The 13,116-nt window shown below is 30.2% G+C and overlaps 1 protein-coding gene, 1 long non-coding RNA gene and 1 other non-coding gene across 3 annotated transcripts; 2 read left to right on the top strand and 1 right to left on the bottom strand.

Moving 5' to 3' along the window:
- Nucleotides 1–1,212: 1,212 nt before the first annotated feature.
- LOC112751389 (cinnamoyl-CoA reductase-like SNL6) lies at nt 1,213–8,070 on the top strand. Its single transcript, XM_025800515.3, has 5 exons — nt 1,213–1,718; nt 4,387–4,559; nt 6,028–6,228; nt 6,639–6,792; nt 7,561–8,070. The coding sequence occupies exons 1-5, from the start codon at nt 1,457–1,459 to the stop codon at nt 7,872–7,874; spliced, it is 1,104 nt and encodes a 367-aa protein (XP_025656300.1). The 5' UTR covers nt 1,213–1,456; the 3' UTR covers nt 7,875–8,070.
- Nucleotides 8,071–9,279: 1,209 nt separating this feature from the next.
- Nucleotides 9,280–10,883, top strand: LOC140179253 (uncharacterized). Its single transcript, XR_011872846.1, has 2 exons — nt 9,280–10,155; nt 10,676–10,883. It is a non-coding gene; the product is annotated as an uncharacterized lncRNA (long non-coding RNA).
- A 1,928-nt stretch (nt 10,884–12,811) lies between these two features.
- LOC112753624 (small nucleolar RNA SNORD25) lies at nt 12,812–12,895 on the bottom strand. Its single transcript, XR_003178000.1, has one exon. It is a non-coding gene; the product is annotated as a small nucleolar RNA SNORD25 (small nucleolar RNA).
- Nucleotides 12,896–13,116: the final 221 nt, after the last annotated feature.

Genomic DNA, 13,116 nt, shown 5'->3' on the forward strand with positions numbered 1-13,116 from the left:
CTAGATCACATCAACATTTCTTATAAAATGCATTAAATTCCGTCTCACTCAAATTCACACTTTTGTTGCAGTGATTATTATGGATAGTTGTGTGGTTATCATAAAGCCATAAAATGATATGTGTTCTGGCCGAAATCTTATGCTCTCTATGGTAGCCCAATAAATAATAAATAATATCAGAACTCATGATTAATCAATCTGGTAGTTTTAAAGGGTATTTAAGACGAAGAATCAAAAGTCTTTTCGGCAAAGGTGATTCGGGCAGCATATCCTGTTGTGTTTTACGACGATGTGATGGACGAATACTTGTGGTGGAAAAACTAAAAAGAGAAGGAGTTGATATTTGATGTGAAAACTCACACTTAAGGGAGAGATTGTTAATGTTGCAACTTGCAAGTGTGAGGTGTATGAAATTAGTCTCACATTGAAAAAAGAAAGGAAGAATGACGAGTTTATAAGATAAGAGACCCATTAATTTACTATTTTAAGAGTTTTTGAGTTGGATGTGGTGTTTTTTTATTTTATATTTAAATTAGTTGCCAACGAACTATAACTCAAACGACATAATTTTTCCGAGTTTTCTTATCTTTAGTTAAAAAAAAAAATTAAAATTAGCTATTTTTACTGGCGTATATAACAATCTAGAATTGATTGTTTGTGTAAAATTTTTTTATATTGATAATAAATTAAAATTAATAGCTTTATTTTTTTATATGAGATAGGAACCAACAAAAAAGTATTGGCATAGTACTTAGAGATGCACTACAAGAAACAATGTTTAGATGCAATTGAATAAAGAAATATGACTTTATTCGAAAGGGGATTAATCTAATAATCCACTCAAAATACTAATATAGGGAGGCTCACGTTAAAAAGAAATAAAAAAAAAAAAAGAGAAATGAGATTCCACAAGAAAAATATATTTTTGCTACTTTTAGGATTTGAACTTAAAAGAGTTTTTAGTTGAGTTATATAAAACATACTATTTCAACTAATTTTATTTTTATTATTTTTATATACATTTAATAAATAATAAATTAAATAAATTAATCAGTTTTGTCGTTTCCCTTTGTAGTTTATGAGATCTGGCATCCTATAACACAAACACGCCAAGCTGGACTTTTGATTTTTGACTGTGAAAACATAAATAAATATATTTTTAATTTATGAATTATTGTGAAATAAATAATGGATCTTTTACTACTCGAACACATGACATAAGACATACTTGACTAGTTAGCCTCCACACTTTGACTCTTTCTTTCTTCTCTTATATATATTCTCATCTCTCATTACAACCATTTTGCCTTCTCACAAACACATACCTAATAACCCTACTCTCTCTTCAAGTCTCTCTATATTTGGTTAAGAGTTCATAATTTAGGTTTTATTTCCATCATCATATAATCTCCCTAGCCATATTTATTTATTATTATTTTATTCAAATTTTATTATAATGGGTGTGGTGCGGTCGTGGGAGAGTAGGCAGGCGGAGCTAGAGTCCTTCTGTCGAAGACTGGTGGCCGATACGACCACCATTCATCGGCGAAAGGACCTAGAGCCGCAGCCGAAAAACAACCTCTTTGGAGATTATGATGAAGAAGAAGAGAGGAATACCCTAGTTTGTGTGACAAGTGGTGTTTCTTATTTGGGACTTGCTTTGGTCAACAAGCTTTTGCAAAAAGGTTACTCAGTGAGAATCACTATTGAAAATCCAGGTATTTTTTCTTTCTTTCTTCTTTAATTTCTCTTACCTACTATTGTTTTCTTCTCTTTGGGTTAGTTGGTTCAAATAATCCTGGTTTTAATGAGTGTTTGTTGTTAGCTTTGTCATTTATATAAAAAAAAAATTTCACTCTTAAGTTGTTTAATTAATCTATGCCTTAATTAATATTATTTTGAAAAAATTATATGAACAACTCAACGTGTATAATATATAAATATTTTTTATCTGTGTATTATTGTTATTGGTCGTCATGTGGTTGGTTGACTATGTTATTGTAAGATATAATTTTTTATTTCTAAAAAAAGGTGTATACTTTTTAGAAACTTGTTTTTGCTTCTGTTTTCAGTTTGAATAATTATTATGTCTCTTTTCTTCGGTGAATTATCGGGAAAAAATGTATGTAATGCTTTTTTTTTCAAATAATAATTTATGCAAAATTAAATATATAACGTAATATTTGTTACCTCAAAGTAGTTAAAATTTTTATATGTATAATATTAGGATACTAATAATAATATTGTAGTAGGTACCAACTATATATGAGTATTTGAGACCTTGAATATTCATAAAGTTGTTGAACATTATAATTAGCTGGGTAGGTAGGAGAGAAACGTGGAACTTATTCAGCTATACAACGATTTCAAGGAACTAAGAATTTAGTTGAATCATAAGATATAATTTAAGAAAGAGAATGATGATTAAATTAAATTTATAATAGAAACAATGAAATAAAAACTTTAGCTTATTAAAGGAAAAAAAAAAAAGGAGAATATTTTGAGTGTACGGCAAAACATGTGAGCTTTTAGAGCCGTCCATGTGAGCTTTTATTTAAGTTTGTTTGTTTTCATGATTGAAGCCAACTTGATGGCCATGCTTATTTTATGATCAATTTATTTATAATATTATATATACGATAGAAAAAATTTTAAATATTGTTGTTATAGTGATTTCAATAGTTAATTTTAATTAATATATTATATATTTTTATAAAAATTTAATTTTAATATATTGTCAATATAAAATAATTTTACACATGCATTCAGTTACATAATGTTATATTAATAAAAATAACTATATTTTATATTGACTGCGTGAATAATCATTTAAAAGAACGAATATGATTGTATGATTATAAAAAAAAATAATATTAAAATTAAAATTTTTTTATAATTAAAATCAACAAGTAAAACTATTAAAATGTCGATATTTTTAAAATACTTAAAATTCTTGAGGCAAATGTATATTAAATTTATCAAATTTTATCTGCTAGAATAATACAATTACCTGGAAAGTGCCATATATATCATTCATATTATTGATGATATAAAACTATTTTAATTGTACTATGAAAATTGTCTAGTGTACAATTTTGAATGTGGACTCCGTCTCCTCCACGGCATATATTTTATTTATTGATTGATGCAAGGAAACTTTATTAGAATTTTATTTTGCTTGTATTATGTTTGGTTTATTTGAAACATATAATATAATAATATATATTTATGCTATTAGTTTTTTATCACCGGCTTAATTAAGTATTCTTCTTTTTTGTTTCATTTAATTAAAGGGGGATTAATTTAATTAATTTAGGTATTTTATGACCATCTCTCTAATCTATATGCTCATCAATTATTGCTCACTAGAACCAAAGGCTCACATCTGGCCACAAGCCCACCGCTACTCTTTAATTTCTTTCTTTTGAATTAGAGTAAAGTATCGATTTTGTCCTTAACGTTTAGGGTAAATTTTATTTGTGTTCCTAACATTTAAATCGTCTTAGTTGTATTTTTAATGTTTGTAAAAGTAATTTAATATTATTCTGCCGTCAGTTACACATCATGAACGCTTTAGTTTGAGTTTTAAAAATCTCTTCTTGAAGTTAGAATACAAATATCTGGGATAGAATTGATGGTCCACTCCAAAAAATAGCTCATCAAAAGTTGAAACTAATTCCTACAATATTTACATAATTCACTTTTCTAGGGACATAATTGAATCTAAACACAAATAGTGGGTATAATATTAAAATCGAACACATCAAAGTGAGACCTAATTGAGAATGAATACATTCAAGTGAGAATAATTGAAAAATATAATCTGATTTGTTAGTATAATTGATAGTAGAATAACATTGAATCACTTTTATAAACGTCAGGAACACAAATAGAACTTACCACAAACGTTGAGAACAAAAATGATACTTTACTCTTTAAAATTATTCAATATAGTTAAGGTTAAAGTTATTTTTTATTATTTGACAATATACAAAAAATAAAAAATGTGATAAAATTGAAAAAGTATTATTAAATAATAAAAAATATAACATTAATATTAGTTACACATTTTGTTAATATTATTACAATTTTATAACCGCTATAGTCAATAACTCAATACAAAATATTTAGTAACATAAAGAATTAACTAAAAATAATCAAAATTTATTTTATTTAATATTTATTAATTATTATTATAATTAATAAATACCAAATAAAATAAGTTTAGATTTTTTTTATCACCCTGATATTACCGAATTCAAAAATCACACGATCATATAATTCACCATTTCATATTTTGGGCCCTCATATTTTTCAAATATTATCATTATCATATTTTTTGAATAATAATCTGAAGGGAAGATTTGATTGAATTGTGGGATGCAGAGGACATAGAAAAAGTGAGGGAAATGAAGGAAAGTAGAGAAGGAAATGGAAAATTGGAAGTAGTAATGGGAAAGTTAAGTGATGTTGATAGCTTATTAAATGCATTTGAAGGTTGCCATGGCGTTTTTCACACCTCTGCTTTTACCGATCCTGCTGGTCTCTCTGGCTACACTGTCAGTCTTCTACTCTTCTCTCTTTTCTTTTCTATGATAATTTACCATTTTTATTGTATAATGTTTATACTTTCATAATTCTAACTTTAAAAAATAGAAATTAATTTAATAGTCATTAAAGATAAACTTAATTTAATAAAATTATTTAAAATATACAATGTGTTAAGTAATTTTATCGAATTAATTTAATTTTTAAAAGTTATAAAATTAATTTTTATTTTTTAATTTAATTTAAAAATATTTTACGTAAATATATAATCATATATTGTTTTTGAGGCCGTCAAAATGGGTCAAATCCATCGGGTCAGCCTGTTTACCCATTTAAATAGACGGGATTTGCTTCCAAAATTAAGCCCGTTTAAATTTTGGGCTAAACGGGCTAAGTCCGATTAACCCGAAAAAAATGATGTGTTAAACGGGCTAGCTCGCGAGCTAAACGGATGGCCCATTTAATTTTTGTTATATTTTTAAAAAAAAGTAGCATTTTTAGTCTATATTTTTTTCGATCCGACCCAAAAATTCGATCCATCAACTAAAAAAATATTATTTTTTAAAAGTTTTTGACCTAAAAATAATATTTTTTGTCAAAATATTCTTTAAAAATAAAATAAAAAAATAAATGGGCTGACCATAAACGGTCTGGGCTGAAAAATTATGGCCCGCGAATAAAGCGGGCTTAAACGGTCCAGCCCATTTAACCCACGGATTTAATGGGCCGGGCCTAAATGGGTCGAACTAGCCCGTTTGACATTTTTTAAATTAATTATTAAAAATTATTTAAATTTATAAATTTAATAAATAATTATGTAAAAATTTTTGTAGTATAAATATATCAAAATTATTTTTTTATAAATAAAATAATTAGTATTTATACTTTTTATTATTAGAATTAATAATTTACTCATTAATTATTTTTTCCTTTAACTAGTTAAACACACTATATATATTGAGAAAATGTTTTGTGCCACCTAAATAATTTCTTGTACTCCAGTAAAATAGCTAAAACTTTATTTTATTAATAAATAGATTGAATTCAAGTTAAATTAGTTAAAGCTGATTAAACTTGTTACTGTTTTCACCCTAATAAAACAACTAAGCAAGCTTAATTTTTAGAAATATATGTCATTCTCTAATAAATTCGACTTGTTTATTTACATCATCTAACTTTTGGCTACCCTTAGGGAATATTAATTTAATTTTTATTTTTTTTTTAAAAAATACATGTCTTTTGTTTATTACATTTACTTTTACTTTTTTATAAGGGTGTATTCCATAATTATTGATTCTTAATACCACCTTAACTAATAGCTTCAATATGAAACATTGCTAATTAATCAAATTAAAAGGCAATTAGTTTTTATGTATAAAGCAGAAGCTATCTTGTTCACATTTCTATCATCATAATCTTTGGTTTTTATAGGTTTTAACATGCAACTTCTAATCAATAGATTGTGTCTCATGTAAATAGAAATCTATGGCTGAGATTGAAGCGAGGGTGAGTGAGAATGTGATGGAAGCATGTGCAAGAACAACAACTATTAAAAGATGTGTCTTCACATCATCACTCTTAGCTTGTGTGTGGCAACAACAAAATCCAGAGTCACAAGATGCTCCAATTACTATTAACCATACCTCATGGACAAATGAATCACTATGCAAAGAAAAGAAGGTATACTACTAATTTTACTTGATTAATTATTATGACATTAATTAGGAATTCTTTTTAAATAAATAATTTAAATATTTAATTCACAGATATAGATAATTTATAATATATTTATTAATTTTCATTTCGTTACAATAAACGAAATATATGTATTTTTTAAATTTTATATATCTCGTTTGCAAACAAAATAAAGCCAAATAAAATTGTGTTTTATTTCGTTTACAGTGTAAACAAGATGAAATATAAACAATCTTAATTCGTTTACACTGTAAATAAAATATGTAAAAGAATATAAATTAACAAATATGTTATAAATTATTTATATCCGTAAATAAAATGTTTAAATTATTTATTTAAAAAATCTCTATTAATTAATGGATATTTATTTATTTATTTATTATTATATATGGCAGTTATGGTATGCATTGGGAAAAGTGAGAGCTGAGAAGGCTGCATGGAGAATAGCAAACGAAAGGGGTTTGAAGCTCACTACCATATGTCCAGCACTCATTACAGGCCCTGATTTTTGTCGTAGTAATCCAACATCTACTATTGCATATCTCAAAGGTACACACTTCAATTTCTAATCAAACTTTCTTGTCCAATTTATTATTATTGTTTTTTTGGTTACATTTGATATTGGTGTAAGCTAATTTACAAAAAGTTTAAAGCCTATCGAAGATAGAAAAATGGATAAATGATTATACTTTTAACATATTATTTCACATCCGATCTTCTTTTTGAGTTTGTATAAATATTTTTTAGAGAAATTCTAATAGACTAATAATTTTTAACATTTTTTATTATTATTTGACCAGTATAAAATACTAAATTATTTTTAACAAATAAATTTTATTAATTTATATATACAAAACTCAAATAAGTGCAAAAGGTCAAAAATAATAATATTTATTAGTCATATAATATTACTTTTTATTTATAGGTTTTTTCTTTCTTTTAGTTTGTATTAAACTGAATTTTTTTGTCAACAATGATCGAATTTTAGCCTTTTAGATCATAAAATTTTTTATATTATATATCATAAAACTACATGTCTCAAAAATTTAATCGAATAGAAAAAAAAATATATGAATAATTATATCTTTAGTAGATATTTTCTAATTTCAATAAATTGTTATGTTTAATATTACATCATATAAAATATAAGAGTATTGAGTATCATATAATAATTATTTAAATGACATATATATCATCTAATCTCAAAGATTGTTAACTATATTCTTCGGATACCTTAATTAGTAGTCACTCTAGAACATTCTATTCCTATAACGCCTAATAGAATCTAAGAATTTTAAAATATATACGAAAATGCAGGTGCCCAAGAAATGTATTGTCATGGTTTGATAGCAACAGTTGACGTAACAAAATTGGCTGAAGCTCATGCAATTGTTTTCAAGGCAATGAATAGCACTGCTTCTGGCAGATACATTTGTTTTGATAAATTAATTGATAACCAAACTGAGGCAGAAATTTTGGCCAAAGAAATTGGGATGCCCAAACATAAGATTTGTGGGGATTCATCATCTATCAATTGTTCCTCATTGCATAGATTTATGAAAATCTCAAATGACAAGTTAAACAGACTCATGTCAGGTCCAATTAGGTGTTACAATCAACATTATTGTTAGGAATGGAATCATGCTTACTATCTATGATATGCTATGTTTTAAATTTTAATCATAGCTTATGTTTATGGCTTAAGAGATTAGAAGAGGGGAAAAAATAGACGAGCCATATTTTTTAGTTTTTCTTTTTAGTAATTAATGCCTTAATACCTGTATTCATTTATAACTTTTTTATGTAATAATATGTAATCCTATTCAATTTTGTGCCAATAATAATTGTTAGCTAGCTAAGCATGAGGATATATATAGTTTCAAATAATTGAATTTAGCTATAATCTTAGAGATGTAATTTTGGAGAAGAATTTACTTGACCAACATTTTGTTTTGAGTGAATACCTTACCCAGCCCTGATAATAATATCGAAAGAACAACGAAGCCCCCAAGAAAAAAAAAACACCTAATCTGGTCCCTGATCTTTTTTTTTGGGACTGATTAGTCCCTGTGCCAAAAAAACAACATTGACTGTTTTTTGGCACAGGAGCCTCGTTGTCCTTTTGAGGTAATTGTCAGGAGTCGAGTTGATTTTTTTTTTGTCAAGGACCTCGTTGTCTTTCGAGATAATTGTCAGGGGCTGTTTTGAGTTTTTTCTTTTGTTTTTCGTTGACAAGAGGATAAAACAAAATCCAATGAGAAAGAAGAGTACATATGGAAAGTATCCATTTTTTTTAAATTTAATTTTAATATATTGTTTGTATAAAAAATTGAGTAAAGGATAAATTCGTCTCAAACTTTTTTTTTCGCGGACATTTTCGTCTCCGAGAATTGAAAAATACTTTCATGTCCCTGACCCTCTGAAAAAGTGGTCATATTTACCCCTCCGTTAGAGTTGCTCCGTTTGGCCTGACGGAAAACGGTGAGTGGCTCCCGTGGTGCTGACCTGGCCGTTACGGGCTGCCACGTGGGATGGGCTTTTGAAAAGAGGACGTATTAGTCCTCAGGAACCAAAACGTCGTCGTTTCTCTCCCACCCCCAATCTATGAAATCCTTGAACCCTAATCAAGAGGATTATGTGCATGGATCATTCCCTTTCCACAATTCCGCAAACCGACTCGGATACCCAAAACCCTCAGCAACCTTAAGCAAAACCATCACCTTATCATCACAAGGTCCAGGAGTATCTCAACAAAAATTATTTATCCCATCAAGAGTAACCTGCACACTCTTACCGAACACTAGCACAGGACCCTGCAACTCATTGTTGTCCAAAGATACGTTCTTCAAGCTTGGAAGCGCCATCAATGAGGCTATCGCATTTGGACAAATCAGGGATCCCACCGGTGAACTGGTTCTTGTGGAGCCACAACTGAGACAACTGTGTCATGTTGGAGTGAACCTCAATTGTCCCGGATAAACCATTTTGTTGGTTGTTAAGCCACAGGTTGATAATCGAGGAGGAGGCAAGGGACTTGGGCAAGGCTTCGGTGAGGTTGTTGTAGGAGAGGCGAAGGTTCTGGAGACTGGGGAAGGAGTCAAAAATGTCCGGAAGGTCGCCGATGATTCCGGCGGAACCGAAATCGAGGTCGCTGAGGGTTGATGATTGAGTTAAGTCGGTGGAGAAGGGGCAGGGGGATAGGGAAGGGTTGTTGAAGAGGCTGAGTTTCTGGAGGCTGGTGAGGCCGGAGAATACGGCAGAGGGGACGGAGGTGAAGTTGTTGCGGCCGAAGTAGGCAGTTTGGAGGTTAGAGAGGTCGGACAGAGAAGAGAGTAGGCCGGAGAGGGAGTTTTCTTGAAGATATAGGTCAGTGAGCTGAGAGTAGGGATGGCAAAAATTTCCAGCGGGGCGGGTATCCGCAGGGATTTACCCGCTGGGGAGCAGATATGGGGACAGTTTTGTACCTGCAGGGACGAGAGACGGGGACCCGTTTATTATACGGGGCGGAGGCAGGGATAAATATATATATATATGAGTTTCAGAATTTCAAAACCCTAATGACCTAATCCCTCACTTCCGCCGTTCTCTCTCACTGTTCTCTTTTCTCCCCTCTCTGAAATTCAAACCCTCTCCTCTCACCAGTCACCACCGCCGTCGCGACCTCCTATCTCCTCACCACCGCCTTCCGCAACCTCCTCTCCTCACCGCTCAGCACACCTCTTCTCAGTCGAAGAGAAAGTCGTCCTCGCTGCCTGACACTCAACCAAAGACAGCGTCGTCGTTGCTGCCTCACCTAGCCGAAGAGAAGTCGTCGTCGCTGCCCCCACCCAACCGAAGAGAAGTCATCGCCGTCGCCAGATCCAGCCGAGGCAGAAGTGTCGCCGTCTCCGCCGCGTCAGAGCCTCTTTGCCGGTAAATCAGCCTCTGATTTATTGATTCCTTGGACTTTCTGTGATTTACGCTTCTTTTATTTATGTGATTTTTGGAATTTTATGTGATTTTTGAGATTTTATTTCTCTGAGTTATATGATTCTTGTGATTTTCTTATTTCTATTATTCTATTTATGTGATTTCTAATTTTTGTCATTCTTGGGATTTTCTGTGATTTCTGCTAATTTATTTCTGTGATTTCTGATATTCTATTTAACTAATTTAGGCGATTTTTGTGATTTCTGCTATTCTATTTCTGTATTTTATGTGATTTTCTGATTTATGTGATTCTATTTATGTGATTTGTAAATATGATTTCTGAGAATTTATTTCATGATTCTTGAGATTTTTTGTGATTGTTACGATTTTATTTCTGTGATTCTTGGGATTTTCTGTGATTGCTGGAATTTTATTTTTGTGATTCTTGGAATTTTATGTGATTCTTGGGATATTATTGTTGATTTATTATATGATTTTAACTTTTCTTTTCTTTTTGATGTAGGAGGTAAACAAATTGGAATCTACTATGCATGATGAAAGACTTCTCTTAAGATGTGATAAATATGTTTAGTATTTGGATATGTTTAGTTATGTTATTAATGTTTAGTTGTTTGAATGGGGATTTTCTGTGGTTTCTGTAATTTATTTAAGTCTTTTGAAGACTGAAAATTATATTTGTAATAACAATTAAGGTTTTTTTATTTTTTCAATTTTTTTTATTTTATTTAAAAAATCCGCGGATATCCACGGATACTTAAATCCCCGGTGGATACGGGGTCCCCGTTACCTGTGACGGAGATGAGGCAAGGACGGAAACAGGTAATGGAGGCGGGGAGTGGGGGGCATGTCCCTGCCCCCATGGGAACCCGTTGCCATCCCTAGCTGAGAGAGGGAGTTTAGATCGGAGGGGAGAGTTCCGGTGAGGGACTTAGAGGAGAGTGTTATTTTGGTGACGTGGTTGGAGAAGTCGCAGGTAATGCCGATCCATTAGCAGTAAGGGGGTATCAGGGCTCAAGGATTTCATAGATTGGGGGTGGGGGAGAAACGGCAACGTTTTGGTTCCTGGGGACTAATACGACCTCTTTTCAAAAGCCCATCCCACGTGACAGCACGTAACGGCCAGCGCCACAGGAGGCAAGTCACCATTTTCCGTCAGGCCAAACGGAACAATTCTAACGAAGAAGTAAATATGTCCACTTTTTAAGAAGGTCAGAGACATAAAAATATTTTCCAATCCTCAAGGACGAAAATGTCCGCAAAAAAAAAGGGTCAGAGACGAATTTATCCTTTATTCTAAAAAATTTTACACATTCTTTATATAGTTAATTATTCACTTCAAATATGTTAAATAATAAATTAAATTTTTTATTTAATAATGTAACAATACATTATTAGTTATTTGTATAAAATCTTTTTGTATTAAAAATTTAAACTAATAGAAAAACCCAAATAAATTATTAATTCTCCAACACGCTCTTTCAAATATAATTTTTTTGGTTTCTCACATGTAAGGATGTTCGCGGTGCAATTTGGATTGGTTTTGAGTTAAAAACTCATCCGATCCGAACACTAATTTTGTTTGCGGTACAGTTTGGATTGTATGATTTTTAAAAAAAAAATTCGATCCGATTCGATCTAATTTCAAACGATTTGAATTGGATTGAATTTACGGTTTTGTAAATTAAAAAAATTAAATACATATAACAAGTCTTAACATCAAATTTTAAATAATCAATAACATATCAAGTCTCAAGAATATTTTTAAAAACCAACGATAACATAACAATAAAAATAAAATTATAGGTTAGTTAAAATAAATAAATAAATAAATAATATTTTGAACATAAAATATTTATTAAATAATAATAATACTGAATAATATAAAAATATATAACAAATTGAACATGTTATAAGTATAATTATAAATATAATAATAAAATAATAATATTATAGTACATTGTGCAGTTTGAATTGGATCGATTATGAAAAATAGATCCTAAATCCGTTTCGATCCAACAGTTTGTAAAAAATAGAATCTAATCAAATCCGAATTAATGCGATTTTAATCGATTTTCGGTTTAAATTGAATTAGATGAACAATTTAATTTAAATCGGTTTGAATTTAAACAACCCTACTCTCGTGACCTCTCAACTCAACTTCCTGCATATCCTAGGCAGAATTCAAAGTCAGGACATTTACATAATCAACCATATCCTAGGCAGAATTCAAAGTCAGGACATTTACATAATCAACCAGGCGGATAGGCGTATTCAAAAATATCCTTTTTCATATATATATATATATATCACAATTACAATTACCATGTAATTACCATTAATAAGGCACCCGTAATTGCATTACTGCATTCACTTCTTTCCTTATTTCATTTTTCTTAGTTCATATGTTCCCATCGTGGGGAATTGACCTCCAATTCCACTCAAACAAAATAAACTGTATGATTGAGCAAGTTTGGTTTTAAAACAGTAATTTTTGGACGGTCACTGCCACAACAAAATTCTCTCGCCGCACCTCTCAATAATAATAATAATTTATCCAAAATAAGTAATAAAAAAGACATTTTTATTTTCTCAAACTACTTACTTGATACTAAGGAAAATGCACATATAAGTATAAGAGTATAACTCAGTCCCTTAGATGTTCATTAATGTTTGCGATCATTTCCGCAAATCATTACAGGTCTGTAGACTCATCACCGTTATACTCTGAATACAATTGGCTCTATCCCAATTAGTAAAACACAACATACACTACAACGTATAATAGCCTTTGAAAATCCTAATACTACTACTACTATTATATTATTTATTTTATTGGATTTAATTTGCAATATTTACATATCTAGTTGATCCAGAGTACCCAAAAACAACATGACAAGATAATTGGGGGAAATAAGTACTGAAAGCAACACAATCAATATTGCT

The sequence above is a fragment of the Arachis hypogaea genome, chromosome 15, assembly GCF_003086295.3.
Source record: "Arachis hypogaea cultivar Tifrunner chromosome 15, arahy.Tifrunner.gnm2.J5K5, whole genome shotgun sequence".
Classification (NCBI taxonomy): Eukaryota; Viridiplantae; Streptophyta; class Magnoliopsida; order Fabales; family Fabaceae; genus Arachis; species Arachis hypogaea.